Source organism: Hyperolius riggenbachi, chromosome 8 (assembly GCF_040937935.1).
Source record: "Hyperolius riggenbachi isolate aHypRig1 chromosome 8, aHypRig1.pri, whole genome shotgun sequence".
Lineage (NCBI taxonomy): Eukaryota > Metazoa > Chordata > Amphibia > Anura > Hyperoliidae > Hyperolius > Hyperolius riggenbachi.
The window spans coordinates 78241999-78258597 of record NC_090653.1 but is presented as its reverse complement, the minus strand read 5'-3'; the positions used below and the strand labels follow the sequence as shown (position 1 = coordinate 78258597).

General features: G+C 45.9%; 1 protein-coding gene across 1 annotated transcript in view; it reads right to left on the bottom strand.

The window, feature by feature from the left end:
* Positions 1-1509: 1509 nt before the first annotated feature.
* Positions 1510-16599, bottom strand: part of LOC137528942 (cytochrome P450 2G1-like) — a 69572-nt gene continuing 54482 nt past the window's right edge. The window contains exons 7-9 of the mRNA XM_068250740.1: positions 13366-13553; positions 4013-4154; positions 1510-2042 (exon numbers count right to left, since the gene is read on the bottom strand). Of these exons, the coding sequence (XP_068106841.1) occupies positions 1849-2042; positions 4013-4154; positions 13366-13553 (524 nt within the window). The 3' untranslated portion in view covers positions 1510-1848. The remainder of the gene's footprint in view (positions 2043-4012; positions 4155-13365; positions 13554-16599) is intronic.

Below are 16599 nucleotides of genomic sequence, written 5' to 3'. Positions count from 1 at the left end.
TCAGGGTTCCCCCATTCCCCGTCCCCCGTAGCTCCCGGGCCTCCAAGAAGTTCCTCTGAGCGCCGTAGAGCTATTCTGAAGTGCCAACTGCTGTTGAATATGCGAATCATCCTTTTGTTGTCCCTGAAAGCTAAATACGCCTCCAGAACCACTGGAAGCAATGATGTGTCAGCTTGTTATATGTACAGAGCTACAATAATCCAACATGCATCCAGATTTCTTCAGACTGGTTGATCCTCATCAGTGCATGCCACGGATTAATGTTGCTCTATGTAGTAGGACTTGAAACACTAAGGCCTCGATTCATCATTGTCTTTGAGATAACTTTTTCCATTTCGTTAAATTTCCGAATTCGAAGTTTATTGATTTCTAGTTGTATTCATCAAGGTTTTTCCGCATTCGGTGTGGTTTCGATAAAATATCGATAACAATGCGGAAACCATTCGGTAACGTGTCGATATTTCCATTTTACAGCAGTAATTTAACACAAGGCCATAAGATTCCTGTGGAATTGTGGGTAAAAAGGCAGTCCATTGAACACCACGTAGCAACATTCCGAATAGGGCTTAACACCCGGACCAGGATTCTGGAAATGGCTTGGGACAATCCCACAATTTCTCCACCTACGGCTTGATAGGAGCCTTTTCTGAAAAAATGTAGTGCAGCTAGCAATTTAGTTAACCCTGGCACTGCCTGTGTTCTCTTACAAGATGATTCAAGAGAAATGCAGATGTTCGGGTATAGCAAATAAATCCATTCTCTTGCAAATTGATATGGTTCTAGACCTTATTCTTGCCCTTCTGCGCCTTTGAATCACTCTCAGCTGATACATAACCACTTCAAATGGCTCCATCTTCTCTGTCAGCAATGATCTAACAGGAATAACGAAGAAGATAACTAATCCTAAATGTAACGCTAAACTACGCCCACTTTCATTTTATTGGATTGCAGTTTCAGTTTTATTGCATCATTCACGAATGATTACCGAATGCTCGCTAACAGCTGTAGATAACTTTGATGAATCCTGAAATCAACTTATCGAGTTCGGTATTTTAACGAGCTGTCGGTAATTGATTCAATAAGTCTTGATGAATCGAGGCCTAAGTGATACAGAATGCCCAGGAAGTTAAAGGATACCAGAGCCAAAAAATATAGGAGAAACGGGGGGAGCTGGCATGTATGGTAAGCTGTCCTGAGGCCCATTGCTCCAATCCCCCCTCCTTTCTCCTTTCTGCCCCTCCAATAGTGCTAATTGCCCTCTGGCACCCTCTTCCAAGTTGCCAAAGTCTGGCATCACTGCACCTGCGCTGACCCCGCTGCGAGCGGCCCACCACGTGAACCATGGCTGGGTGCACTCTGCGTCACACGCATGCACACAACATGTGCAGAGCACTCCCGGACGCGGTCACGCGCTGTGGGATACACGCAACCAGGCCAGCATTGGCACAGTGATGCCTGACTTCAGCGAACCAGAAGAGGGTGCTGGAGGGTAATTAGCACTATCTGAGAGGCAGAAAGGAGAACAGGGGGGGTGGGTCTCAGGATGGCTCAGCATACATGCCAGCTCCCCCATTTCTCCTATATTTTTTTCGGCTCTGGTATCCTTTAATGGTGAACCAGAACTCATAAGAGTGTGCAAGGGGCTAAAAAGGACAAAAAGCCCTCTTACTTAAATGCAATGCAAAACAATAATTGGTAATTTAATTAAAGGGCTTTTCGGTCCTTTTTAGCCCCTTACGCACTTCTAGGAGTTCTGGTTCACCATGAGCTTGCTGGGTAATCTGTAACCAAGCTAAATGAAAGACTAGAGCCCCATGCAGCCTGGCGTTCCCAAAGCCAAGCAAGATCCTACTGTGATCCGGTTCTGGGGATGAAGGAAATCTCATATAACATGGGGGAATTAGCGAAGCCTGTCCTTCCTGGTTTGATGTCTTCATCTGTGAATTTAGTCTTCGAGGTTAGTGTGAAATTCTGCAAGATGGTTGTTAGGAAGATAAAGAGCTCCACGCGGGCCAGACTTTCTCCAACACACACCCGCCTACCTAAGAAGAAAACAAAAACCCTTCAAAGGATGCATTTATTTACAGCATTAAATTCATATTTGCAGATGCTCAGGACAGTCAAGAAAACATGTAATTGGCATAATCTCTAACATTCCCCCAACACTGTGTGGCCCCTATTGTCACCGACCTTCTTGTCCATGGTGAAGCTTCACAGCTCCTACTGGTTCCTTGGATTCAGAACCACGCTTGCCAAGGATGCTCTAAACACAGCTACACTGGATTTAGTACAAAGAGGGTGCATGGAGTGGACAGAGCATGTGCCCTTGACCTCCCACTGAAGGCAAGAACAGGGGCTACAGAAGCAGCACAGAAGGGGAGGCCGGGCACAATAAGGGGCCACGCAGTGTCTGGGGACCTTATTATTATTATTTAGTATTTATAAAACGCTCTCATCTTCCGCAGCGCTGTACAGAGTATATTGTCTTTTTACTTAACTGTCCCTCAGAGGGGCTAGCAATCTAGTCCCTTCTATAGTCATACGTCAATGTGTGTATCCTATAGTGTATGTATCATAGTCTAGGAAGCCAGTTAACTTATCTGTATGTTTTTGGGATGTAGGAGGAAACCTGAGTGCCCGGAGGAAACACACACAGACACTGGAAGAACATACAAACTCCGTGCAGATAGCGCTCTGGCTGGGATCCGATCGGGGACCCAGCTTTATAAGGTGAGATCGCTGACCACTATGCCACCGCGCTGCCCCTTATAGATTATACACCTATGCACAACTTTTCACATTTGTCTTAAAGCGGACCTGAACTCAGAACTTCATCTCTGCTCTAAAAGATACACAACAGCATAATAACCTTTAAACCAAACACATTTCTTTGTTACAGCTGATACAAATAATAAAAGAAAATCTGCACTGTTCCTACTTCCTGATTCGTGGAAGCAGACATATTGTAAACAATGAGTTTATCTGCCATTTCTGCCATAGGCAGTCATATGACACAGGGGAGAGATCAGATTACAGCTTGTGATTAGACACAAATGAGGGGGAATTACACAGGCTAAACTCTTTAAATACAGGGTGCATTCTCTATGTTTTCCTTCTGTCCTATGCAAGGGTTTAGGTCCACTTTAACTCAATTTAATAGCTAGTAGTTTTTTTCCTGGGTACCAGTGCCCACTAAGAAATGCACTGCAGTGTAATCGTGTTCCTTTTTATTTTCCACTACCTCTATCCATCGGGTATGCAGTGTGATTGTGGGGCATTTGTGATTTGTGCTAGGAGAAACAAAAATGGGTGGGAAAATACTTTGAATTGCTTAATCATGGAAAAATTGCATAGTGGTGTAATTGCTATGTGATTGTCATGTGCTTCTTTACAAAGTATAGGAGCCACAGTGTGGACAAATGCACCAGGCATAACGATTGCGATCAGGAAAAATCATATCGCAATTGCATCACACCAGTGGAAATGTCCGCCGTGGATTCCCTTAGTTTTCAGATTTCTAGCATGAAACATGACGGCGCTGAAGTTGCTCACTGCTGCACCCAAGTCTCCTGCGCTGGAATGGCAGTGTTCGCTCTGAGGGACAGTTAAGTGACAAGTCAATATAATCTGTACAGCGTTGCGGAAGATGTCGGCGCTATATAAATACTAAATAATAATAACAATTACCCCTTATGATCTGCATCACATGACTCATCACTAGTTCTACCTCCCAAATTGTTTATATAAAGGTAAAAAGGTACACCTTTAAGACACACACCTGTCGCGCCTCTAATCACTCCTTCTCTACTAGTCATACCTACCATCAAAGATTCATAAACAAAGGTTTTATAAAACCTCAGTGGTCCTTTCTATCATCAATAGCTTTCTTGGACTGTTCCCAGGTAGGTGCTGCCATTTACTTTTTAGTCTGGCAAGGCCTAGCATTCAGGCAGTAGTAATATGTGTTTGAAGTTCAAAGTTCAGTTATTCTTTAGCACAACTTCTTAGGTACCTGCAGAGAATGGCATGGAGGCATTGTTCTTCTTAAAGCAGCCATTGCTGTCCAGGAAATGGTTGGGGTTGAACTTGTGTGGAGTAGCAAATTGCTTGGGGTCTGATAGAACAGTACACAATAATGGATAGACATCTGTACCCTAAAGAAATACAAAAGGATGGAGAAGATTTTAAGAAATAGTTCACACACACACTTCACTTGTCAATTATTTTACCTTAGAGTATAACAACTTGCTCACGGTCCAAGTAAAACTGCTGTATTTATTTCTTAAATAATCACTGTGCACTTGGATTATTGTGGGTGGGAACATCAGGGCTTTTCAAAAGAACTGATTGTCTCACTTGCAAAAGTATGGAAATGGCACCGCTACATGGTCATACACTACTGGGGTCCCTCCTTCCTACCAATGTGTTAACTCAAGGGCCACAATGGCAGTGCAGCCATCATAAACTCCATTTTCCTCCTATAACAAGTGTGGCCACCTGAACCCCCTGTTCCACCAACTCACATGACCATTAAAGTCCCCTGAGCCCCCCTCCCAAAGAAAAACTTCAGTCGCAATTCCACTCCATGCATAACTAGTGTATCTACTATTGCTCTGCCTCCCGTCATAACTGTTGTGGACATCATTCCCCTCCCCCTTAAAAAAATCCAGTTGCAGTCACCATTAGAATTTAGAGATGGCCTGAACGGTTCGCCGGCGAATTTCCGGGGGTTCGCAATCGCGGAGAACTGCAAACTTTTTCGGAAGTTCGGTTCGCCCCCATAGTGCACCATTAAGGTCCACTTTGACCCTCTACATCACAGTCAGCAGGCACATTGTAGCCAATCAGGCTACACTCCAGGGTTGCTCGTAAACTACACCAGCGCGAATCTACGCGTCGTAGTACACAACTACGCATCATAGTTCGTAGACGAAGTTTAAGAACTACACGTACGCATTTCCGCGTAGTCATAGTCCCGCTATGCGAAGCTTCGCCCACTACGCGTAGTTGACGTATGTATTGCGAAGTCAACTACGCGTGCGGTAACTGCATCTATATGGATCATTGCGCATGCGCAGAAATATTATTGCCCTTTTAGACGCATACAATTCCGCATTGGAAGGTGGAATGTACGCTTATATTAGTTTATATTTGCAAATAGGTTGAAGATTATTGCGGAAATTTTTCCGCATAAGATCATAAGCGATCGCATCAACTACGCTTCGCACTACGCGAAGCTTGCGTAATTTAACACGTAGTCTACGAAATGCAAACGTAGTGAAGTTTATGATTACATAGCCGTAGATTGTGAAGCGTATTTGCGTAAAAATACGCGTAGTTCAAGCGTAGCGAAGTTGGCTGACTACGACCATCCCTGCTACACTCCCTCCTGGAGCCACTCCCCTCCCCCTTATAAAAGGCAGGCATCGCCGGCCATTTTACTCACTCATGTGACTGCAGTAAATAGAGAAGGGACAGCTGCTGCAGACTCTCTCATAGGGAAAGATTAGTTAGGCTCTTGGCTTGTTAGCTTGCTCCTGGCAGATTCTTATTGCTAAAATAGCACCTCACAACAGCTCTTTTGAGAGCTAATCTTGTTCTTGTGATCTATTTTTTTTTCTGTCTGTCCCACTGACACTTATGTTGCATAGACAGCCTTGATAATTCATACTATGTGTGCCACTGCCAGGCCCAGCACATTCAGTGACTACCTGTGTGTGTGACAGGTGCACATTACCCATCACTGCATATACCTACCTGTTGTTCACTGTGCGCCCACCCACCTACGTGAACGCACGCAGTGTCACTGTGCTTGTCCGCTACCTGTCTGTGTGCGACAGGTGCACATTGTAATACCCATCACTGCATATACCTACCTGTTGTTCACTGTGCACCCACCTACCTACATGAACGCACGCAGTGTCACTGTGCCTGTCCGCCTCCTGTCTGTGTGCGACAGGTGCACATTGTAATACCCATCACTGCATATACCTACCTGTTGTTCACTGTGCACCCACCTACCTACATGAACGCACGCAGTGTCACTGTGCCTGTCCGCCTCCTGTCTGTGTGCGACAGGTGCACATTGTAATACCCATCACTGCATATACCTACCTGTTGTTCACTGTGCACCCACCTACCTACATGAACGCACGCAGTGTCACTGTGCCTGTCCGCCTCCTGTCTGTGTGCGACAGGTGCACATTGTAATACCCATCACTGCATATACCTACCTGTTGTTCACTGTGCACCCACCTACCTACGTGAGTTGAGCGCACGCAGTGTCACTGTGCCTGTCCGCTACCTGTCTGTGTATGACAGGTGCACATTTTAACCTCCCTGGCGGTTAATTTTTTTTTTTCAAATCGGGAAAAATCTTTTTTTTATTTTTTTTTTTGTTTCATGTAAAGCTACCAGAGTGGTAGCTACATTAAACACCACTAGAGGGCGCATGTGTCCCTCTAGTACAATCGTCGCCGGCACTAATAGCAAACAGGGGAGCGCGTATATAACGCGTTCCCCTGTTTGGCTTCTCCTGTCGCCATGGCGACGATCGGAATGACGTCATGGACGTCAGCCGAAGTCCTGACGTCAGGCGCACCCGATCCAGCCCATAGCGCTGCCCGGAACTCATTGGTCCGGGCAGCGCAGGGCTCCGGCGGGGGGGCCCTCTTTCGCCGCTGCGTGCGGGCGATCGACGCAGAGCGGCGGCGATCAAGCTGTGCGCGCGGCTAGCAAAGTGCTGGCTGCGCGCACAGCACTTTGAATGGGCCAAATCGCCCCACCAGGGCCGGAGAAATCCTCCTGCGCGGCATAGCCCGAGCTCAGCTCGGGCTTACCGCCAGGGAATTAATACCCAATACTGCATATACCTACCTACCTGTTGTTCACAGTGCACCCACCTACCTACGTGAGCTGAGCGCATGCAGTGTCACTGTGCCTGTCCGCTACCTCTCTGTGTGCGACAGGTGCACATTCTAATACCCAGTACTGCATATACCTCCCTACCTGTTGTTCACAGTGCACCCACCTACCTATGTGTGTTGAACGCACGCAGTTTTACTGTGCCTGTCTGCTACCTGTCTGTTTGCAGGCACTGCATACCTTTCACTGCATCTTTGACTGCACATTGTATTATACCTGGCAGTCAGTGCATACCTTTCACTTGAATGGATGGCAGACTTGCCCTCCATAACAGATTCTCGTTACAGGTACTACAGTCTATCAGCGTCATCTACAGCAGGGCCTCAAAAGTCTTCCTTTTGGTCACTACCTTGGGACGTGCCTGCCATGCCTGCTGCCTTCCTTGGATGTGTGGTAGCCGTTCCTGCTCCTTTGCCCACAGCGTGCCTGCTGCCTTCCTTGGATGTGTGGTGGTGGTAGCCTTTTCTTAGGCTCCCACTCCGGACCGGAATCGAAGCAGGCAGGGCCGGCCTTAGGTTTCACAGCGCCCTGAGCGAAACCTGATTTTTGTGTCCCCCCCCCCCCACCTTCATCCTCTTCCCACATGCACACATACGCACACACACACAGGCCCATATGCAATTCCCCATTTCTCCTGAGATATCTCCTAGAACAGTGGTTCTCAACCTTTTTGACGTTGTGACACATCACCCCAACTTGCTCAGATCTCTGTGACACGTCACGTATGTATAATAGAAAAAATACTATTACTAACCACGAATGGATGGAAAGAGTGCATTATCCTGAGTACACTTAAAAATGAAGGCTAGAACCTTTCAGGAATATTAATAAAAACAAACAATGGGACAGTTAGCTACCTCCCCCCCCCCCCATTTAGAATGATAGCACAGTACTGACAATTTGCACAACGCGTTATAGCCGCAGTGCGCACCCCCAAAACGCCCTCAGACTCAGTATAGGTAGGTAGCCAGGTATAGGTGTCCCCAGTATAGGATCTCATGTGTAGGTGCCCTCAATATAGGTTACCAAGCATAGGTGCCCCCAGTATAGGAAGTCAGTTGAAGGTCTCCAGGTAGCCAGGCATAGGTGCCTCCAGTATAGGTAGCCAGGTGTTGGAGCCCTCAGGAAAGGTAGCCAGCTATAGGTGCCCCAGTATAGGAAATCAGGTGTAGGTGCCCTCAGTATAGGCAACCAGCTATAGGCGCCCCCTTGGAAGCTTGGCGCCCTGAGCGACCGCTCCGGTCGCTCATATCAATGGCCGGCTATGGAAGCAGGATTCCCCAACCATTACCAGTGGTCACTCACAATGGCACACTTGCCCTCCATAAAAGATTCTCGTTGCAGGTACTGAACAGCAAGCAGAACAAGTATTTAAAAAAATAGATGTAAGCTTTTACAATGGTAGAGAAAGAACCATTGAAAGTTGATAAGGCAGTCAGACATTACCTGACATCACTGAGTGAGGAAGAGCAATCTCGCCACGGTGCTCACCACTCCAGCACGGCCGTCACTACGCAAACAGCTGTTTGCGGTGCGTTACACAATGAGTTTGGTGTGTCAGTGTGAAGCAGTACTCTAATTACACTCCCTGATTGATGTATACACATGCAAGATGATTTAAAGCACTTTAGGCCTGCAATTTAGCATTCAGTGTGATTTCTGCCCTTAAAACGCTGCTTTGCGTCAAATCCAGATTTTTCCCCGGGACTTTTGGTGTCTATCCCACTCCGCCATGCCCCCCTCCAGGTGTTTGACCCCTTAAAACTTTTTTTCCATCACTTTTGTGGGCAGCATAAGTGTGTATATTTTTTAAAGTTCGCCTCCTCATTGAAGTCTGTTGCGGTTCGCGGAAGTTCACGCGAACCGAACTTTTGGCGGAAGTTCGCGAACCGAAAATCGGAGGTTCGGGCCATCTCTAGTCACCATTCCCCAGTCCTTACAACAAGTGCCATCACTTCCCACCCCAATAAAAAGAGAGGCCGGCATAGCTTCCACTCAATCCCCCTTGCATTATAAGTGTGTCTAACACAACTTACCCTTCACCCCCTATAGGATGTGTGTCACACACACACACACACGCACGCACGCACGCACACACGCACGCACACACACACGCACGCACACACACACACACGCACACACACACACACACACGCACGCACGCACACACGCACGCACACACACACGCACGCACACACACACGCACACACACACACACACACGCACGCACACACGCACGCACACACACACGCACACACACACGCACACACACACACACGCACGCACGCACGCACACACGCACGCACACACACACGCACGCACGCACACACACACGCACACACACACACACACACGCACGCACGCACACACGCACGCACACACACACGCACGCACGCACACACGCACGCACACACACACGCACGCACACACGCACGCACACACGCACGCACGCACACACGCACGCACACACACACGCACGCACGCACACACACACGCACACACGCACGCACACACGCACGCACGCACGCACACACACACACACACACACGCGCGCACGCACACGCACACACACACACACTAATATGCAGTCATCTTTCCTCCTTTCCCCCTTTTTAAAACTATGTTTTTTTCTGGCAGGGAGGTGCCTTTATTTGTTCCTCCTCTCCCCAGAATCCCCCCTTCTGTGCTTTCTTGGTAGCTGCCTCTCAGCTTCCTTTCTCCATTACAGAGAAGCACAGCAGTGGCTCTGAAATCTTACTCTCCTCAGAACCAGGCAACGTCCATCTTCTGTTACAGATGCCTGCTCTGCCTTCTGGTTTTACTGCAATTCACACAACCTCACGTGAAACCTCTCAACCTCAGAGGCAGAGTGGGTGGAGCCATCTTTGCCTTGGCTATTTTTGAGGCACAGAGTGAGAGAGGCATAGCCCTGTGACCAGAATGCAGGGTACCATAAAAAATAATTCTTATTAGAAAGTGATATACTGAAGTGCTTTACTGTTTACAAGTCAGTTTATTGCTCACAGATCTACCTTAAATCAAATCTGGGAGATGCTAGGCCTAAAAATGTACTACTTACCTCCGGGGCTTCCCCCCCATCGCTCTCCATCCCTCTGTTCCAGCGATGGGACCCCAAAGTTCTACAGAGTTTGCCCGCACTGCACAGGTGCAAAAAGGTGCAAAATGCTTACGCCGGTGCAGTAGCACCACTGTTAGGGCTCTGCAGAAATAGCCGAGCCTATTCAGCTGCATGCTAGTGCGCAGGCGCAAGCTGCCTGCGCCTGCGCAGTGCAGGCAAACTCTGCTGAAAAGGCAGTGTGGACGGACTTGTGGGGGTTTCAGCGATGGAACAGTGAGGAGGAGTAGGATGCAGGAAGTCTAAGGAGGATCCAGAGACTTCCCCCTCCTGAGGTAAGAACCCAAATTGTGGTCTTTTTTTCCCTTCAAGTGTGTTTTGAATTCGACAAATCTACAAAATTAGTTTAGGTGGGATAAAAATGTTCCCGATAAAATATAAAGCATCACTTTGATGTCAAATCACCCTTCCTTGCAAAAACATATTTCCTCTAGACTACTGTGGATAGACTCTTGTTGATTCCGACAAAGATGGTATGCACTAGTCAATTATAAGTATAGTAAATAGAGCTCACCCCTCCTCCCGAGTATACAATTATTTATATTATTTGATCATACACTCTTCAGGAAAGCATTCAGCTCTTGAATCAGAATTACGGATTGGTGCGGTAACATACAGTGGGATACGAAAGTTTGGGCAACCTTGTTAATCGTCATGATTTTCCTGTATAAATCATTGGTTGTTACGATAAAAAATGTCAGTTAAATATATCATATAGGAGACACACACAGTGATATTTGAGAAGTGAAATGAAGTTTATTGCATTTACAGAAAGTATGCAATAATTGCTTAAAGGGATACTGTAGGGGGGTCGGGGGAAATTAAGTTGAAGTTACCTGTGACTTCTAATGGTCCCCCAAAGACATCCTGTGCCCGCGTAGCCACTCCCCAATGTTCCGGCCCCGCCTCTTTTTCACTTCTGGAATTTCAGAGTTTAAAGTCTGAAAACCACTGCGCCTGCATTGCCGTGTCCTCGCTCCCGCTGATGGCACCAGGAGCGTACTGCACGGGCCAAGTATGGTCTGTGCCTGCGCCGTGCGCTCCTGGTGACATCAGGGGAAGTAAGGACATGGCAATGCGGGCGCAGTGGTTTTCAGACTTTAAAGTCTGAAATTCCAGAAGTGAACCAGAGGCGGGGCCGGAGCATCGGGGAGTGGCTGCGCGGGCACAGGATGTCTGCGGGGGACCATTAGAAGCCCTGGGCAACTTCAACTCATTTTCCCTCGACCCCCCTACAGTATCCCTTTAAAGGGAAGGTTCAAGCAAAATAAAAAAATGAGTTTCACTTACCTGGGGCTTCTACCAGCCCCATGCAGCCATCCTGTGCCCTCGTAGTCACTCACTGCTGCTCCAGTCCCCCGCTGGCAGCTTGCCGACCTCGGAGGTCGGCGGGCTGCATTGCGTACATTTTTACGCATTCCCGCCAGCGCAGGAACATTAACACATACATTTTTACGCATTACTGGTTGAATGCGTAAAAATGTATGCATTGAACCAGTAATGTGTAAAAATGTAGGTGTTAATGTTCATGCACTAGCGGGAATGCGTAAAAATGTACGCAATGCAGCCCGCCGACCTCCGAGGTCGGCAAGCTGCCAGCGGGGGACTGGAGCAGCAGTGAGTGACTACGAGGGCACAGGATGGCTGCATGGGGCTGGTAGAAGCCCCAGGTAAGTGAAACTCATTTTTTTATTTTGCTTGGACCTTCCCTTTAAATAAAATTAGGCAGGTGCATAAATTTGGGCACTGTTGTCATTTTTTTGATTCTATGACAACAGTGCCCAAATTTATGCACCTGCCTAATTTTATTTAAACAATTATTGCACACTTTCTGTAAATCCAATAAATAAATAATTTTCACTTCTCAAATATCACTGTGTGTGTCTCCTATAGGCTATATGATATATTTAACTGACATTTTTTATCGTAACAACCAACGATTTATACAGCAAAATCATGACGATTAGCAAGGTTGCCCAAACTTTCGCATCTCACTGTATGTTTCCTCGTATGTTGTAGGTTTGTCTATGCATGTATTTACATAATTCTGATTCAAGAGCCGAATGCTTTTTCTGGAGAAATGAAGCATTGTTCACAAAATGCGTTGAGTTTCTGCTCGACCTTGATATTTTTATCGATATTTTCCAAAAAGGGCCAGTAAATTGATGGAGTGTATATCTCTGGTTATCTGGCCTAAGCAGTATTCCACCATTGATGGTGGTCTTGGATATATATATAATGTGTGTTATGATGCTTGTTATGAAAAACCAACAATCTGAGTTTAACTGGATTTAATATTGTAACCATCTGCTAGTGTAAGTGAGAGCACTAGCAGACAGACAGGTAACAGAGGGAATAACCTGCAGACCGTAGAAGGCAGTACTGTCTCGGTGATAATAGACTGATCAACAAATCGGGTCCATAACAGATCTGACAGATAAGGTACAATATCGTAAGGCAAAAACAGAGTGAGTATTCAGGCAGAGGTCGGAAACAGATCAGATAGGCAAAGGTACAGAATCGTTAGGCAAAAGAGTAGTGAGTAATCAGGCAGAGGTCGGCAACAGATCAGATAGGAAAAGGTACAGAATCGTTAGGCAAAAGAGTAGTAAGAGGCAAGGCAGAGGTCAAATAATACAATCACAATAATATATTTATTCCTGAGCTAAGTGCGAATCCCCGGGGTCCTGCCGGTGCAAACACACACAGATCTGACTAAGGTCTGAAGCCTCCACTGTGAAGTGTTAGCTACGACAGACAATGTGAGACTGGCAACACAGAAGCCCGAGATGGCAGGAAAGCCACGCTCCCAAACGCCCAGCAATCAGGACCAGGAGATGGAGCCCTGCGTGTCAACTGACCGGCTGTCAGCTGACACGCTTCCTAAGGGTAATAAGAGGTGCGACACAAACAGAGTGTGCGTCCACCCTTTATCTGTCCCTGTGAGAGGAGGTCAACAGACGAGCCGCTGAGGTCATCGCTGACAGCGCGGCCATGCGACCCGGAAGTCACAGACAGATGCGCTGTTGCTCGCCATGCAGGAGGTAAGCTCCGCAAGCCTGACAAATATACAGTACTGTATATCCAATGCCTTTTTATGTTTTGTGATGTGTGTATAAATAAAAGTTAAAGATTTTTACTGTGCTGACTTTCCTTTTACAAATTAATTCATAATCCTGCTATACTCCCCCTAGACTCCCACCGTTCTTTAAATAAATAATTGCTGTAGATACAGGTAGAACAATAACCAAATACAATAAAGAATTTCAGCAAATGTTCAGTTCTGCATGAACAAGAAGCTCCACCTTGGGAATGGTGTATCCCTTGAAGTTGGTGTCTCTCGTAGTTGCATGTGCCACATTAGCTGGCAGTATATCTGTGAACCTCTGGACCTCATGGAGTACAGCATCCATGTATGGCATTCTCATGCGATCTTCATTATTCGGGATGCGATTTTCTCCAATTTCACGATCTATTTCATTGTGCAGTTTGGCTAGAAAAAAAATGAGGGGTAATTGCATTATTTCTTACTAAGAAAAATACTGTTGAAATACTACCCTTTAGATCGAGGTAGGAAACCTATGGCTCGGGAGCCAGATGTGGCTCTTTTGATGGAAGCAGTAGATTTGGGCGCATGAGACAAGTGGACAAAAAGGGCGCCCCATTCACTTCCATTATAAATATCGTTTAATGGGCGCTGAACGGGGAAAATAAGGCGCCGGAGATTTTTAAGGATTTATAACGGCGCCCGGAGATTTTTAAGGATTTATAACTATGTTTGTGATGATTTAAGTTTACAAAATGAGCCCGTGACGAATAACGTTTATGAAGATAATAAATCACTATTTCTAAAACATTTCTAACACATTATTATCCACCCAAAAAAATAATTTACATTTTTTTTCTTTACATTTTTTATTTATTAATGTCTGTAAAACATTATTATCTATAGGGGGTTTTAGGTTTAGGCACCAACAGGGGGGTCTTAGGTTTAGGCACCAACAGGGGGGTCTTAGGTTTAGGCACCAACAGGGGGGTCTTAGGTTTAGGCACCAACAGGGGGGTCTTAGGTTTAGGCACCAACAGGGGGGGTCTTAGGTTTAGGCACCAACAGGGGGGTCTTAGGTTTAGGCACCAACAGGGGGGTCTTAGGTTTAGGCACCAACAGGGGGGTCTTAGGTTTAGGCACCAACAGGGGGTCTAGGGGTTAGGGATAGGTACAGGGAGGGTTTTTAATAAACGAAAATATAAGTTTCACTTTACAAACAGGGAAGATTAACGTTTTAAGAATTGCCGATCTCATACACATTATTTAGTGATTTATAAATTCTTAAAACACTATTTATAAACGAAATTCTACACAATAATTTCTATAAACGATATTTCCATTTATCGTTTATACCACGCGCCCTTTTTTCCCGACGCCCTTTTCGTACGTACGCCTTTTGATGGCTACATCTGGCTCACATACAAATCAGTAGGGGTTGATTCACTAAGCTACACTGATCAAGCAGCGCAACTTAGTGTGGCAGCGCAAATTACATTTTCAAAGTAGGCACGGCACGCTGCTGCTGTAGCATGCACTACAGACTTACTCACGCTCCTCCCAAAACTAATGGCTGCTCCAATTATCCCACTCTGGGCGCTGTCAGGTCCAGTGACTTTGTAGGACGAGATCCCCACACTTTGATTGGCCCAATAGGCCGTCTGTCACTTGACAGGCAGCCTATTGGGCCAAAGTGCGGGGATCTCGTCCTACAAAGTGAATGAACCCCCAAGTCAGCGAGCTAATCGTACAAGCTGTTAGTCGGTATTTCTCCTGTCTGGCTCTCAGGGAAATTGCTGATGTTGATGAAACCTAAGAGAAGCTGAAGACGTGTCTGGCACTTCCGCTGCCCGGCGGATAAACTGTATACTCATCACCATGGCAACAGGGCAACATGGCCCTCAGCTGCGTAAGCGCACTGTTTGAAACATAATGTATGGCTCTCACGGAATTACATTTTAAAATATGCGGCGTTTATGGCTCTCTCAGCCAAAAAGGTTCCTGACCCCTGCTTTAGATTGCAAGCTTGCAAGGGCAGGGCTCCCTCACCCTTTTGTGTCTTGGAATTTGTTCTTCATTTCATAGCTTGCACTCTGTTATATGTTTTATCCATCATGCTGCATGTCTCATTGTAATCACCAGATTTGTATTTTGTAGAAGTGCCCATATTTGATATATATCATTGTATTATTATGTATCCCATGTTTGTTTTCTTACTTTGTACAGCGCCACAGAACATGATGGTGCTTTATGAATCAATAGTAATAATAATAAATACCTTGCGGTATCTACCTATGTACGATCATTAAAGCGGACCTGAACTCAGAACTTCCTCTCTGCTCTAAAAGATAAACAACAGCATAATAACCTTTAAAGAAAAACATTTCTTTGTTACAGCTGATACAAATCCTGCAATAAATCTGCAATGTGTCTACTTCCTGCTTTCATGGAAGCAGACATAGTGTTAACATCCTGTGTTTACATATTAGCTGCTCTGCCATGACAGAGGAGATTGCTGATCTGACACAGCTGAGGGATCAAATTACAACTTGTGATTAGACACAGATGAGGGGGAATTAGACAGTCTAAACTCTCTAAATACATACAGGGTGCATTTCTCTAGGTTTTCCTTCTGTCCTGTGCAAGAGTTCAGGTCCACTTCAACTCAGTAAAAAGTACAACTTCTACAACGTTGTGATAAAAAATATTGCGTAAAGTGGAGTTCCTTCCCTCTACAACAATAAAAGTGAAAGGTAGGAGAGTAGAGAAATCGGCACTAGTTGCTACTGGCAGACTTGGTGGGGGTCGGTGGATAGTTTAATGTGCCTCTGGATGATTCGAAACCATCACATCAATAGAAGAGAAAAGTAGAATCCGGGCACCGATATACTGCAGTTACCACGCTTTATTGCATCCCCACATATAGACAGATACAGGTGTACATGGCTGGTCTGACAACCGTTTCACAAGCAGACACGATTGCTTCCTCAGAGACAGGTCACTGAGGAAGCAAGCGTGTCTGCTTGTGAAATGGCTGTCAGACCAGCCCTGTGCACCTGTATCTGTCTATATGTGGGGATGCAATAAAGCGTGGTAACTGCAGTATATGGTGCCCGGATTCTACTTTTCTCTTCTATTGGAACAACAATTAAAATTATAGATAATGGTTTCTCTTGAAATAATCTCAAAGCACTCATTTTGGATTTTTATATATATTTTTTTTCAAAAAAACAATTTATTTACAGCAGAAAAACGTGAATCTTCAAGGTTCTGCCGAGCTGATCGCTCAGAAACAGCCGTATCAGTCCGCCGACAGTGCGTACACACGCCGGACTGTCGCTGGAACGCCCACCCAGCGGGAGGTGACGACGGACCCGTCGTTGCCTGCAGCCCGGCGTGTGTACGGACCTTAAAAATGATTAACGTTGAATTATTTCTGAGTATCTCTAGTAGTTGCTGAGAATACAATTTTCAAAAATAATGCCAATAAAAA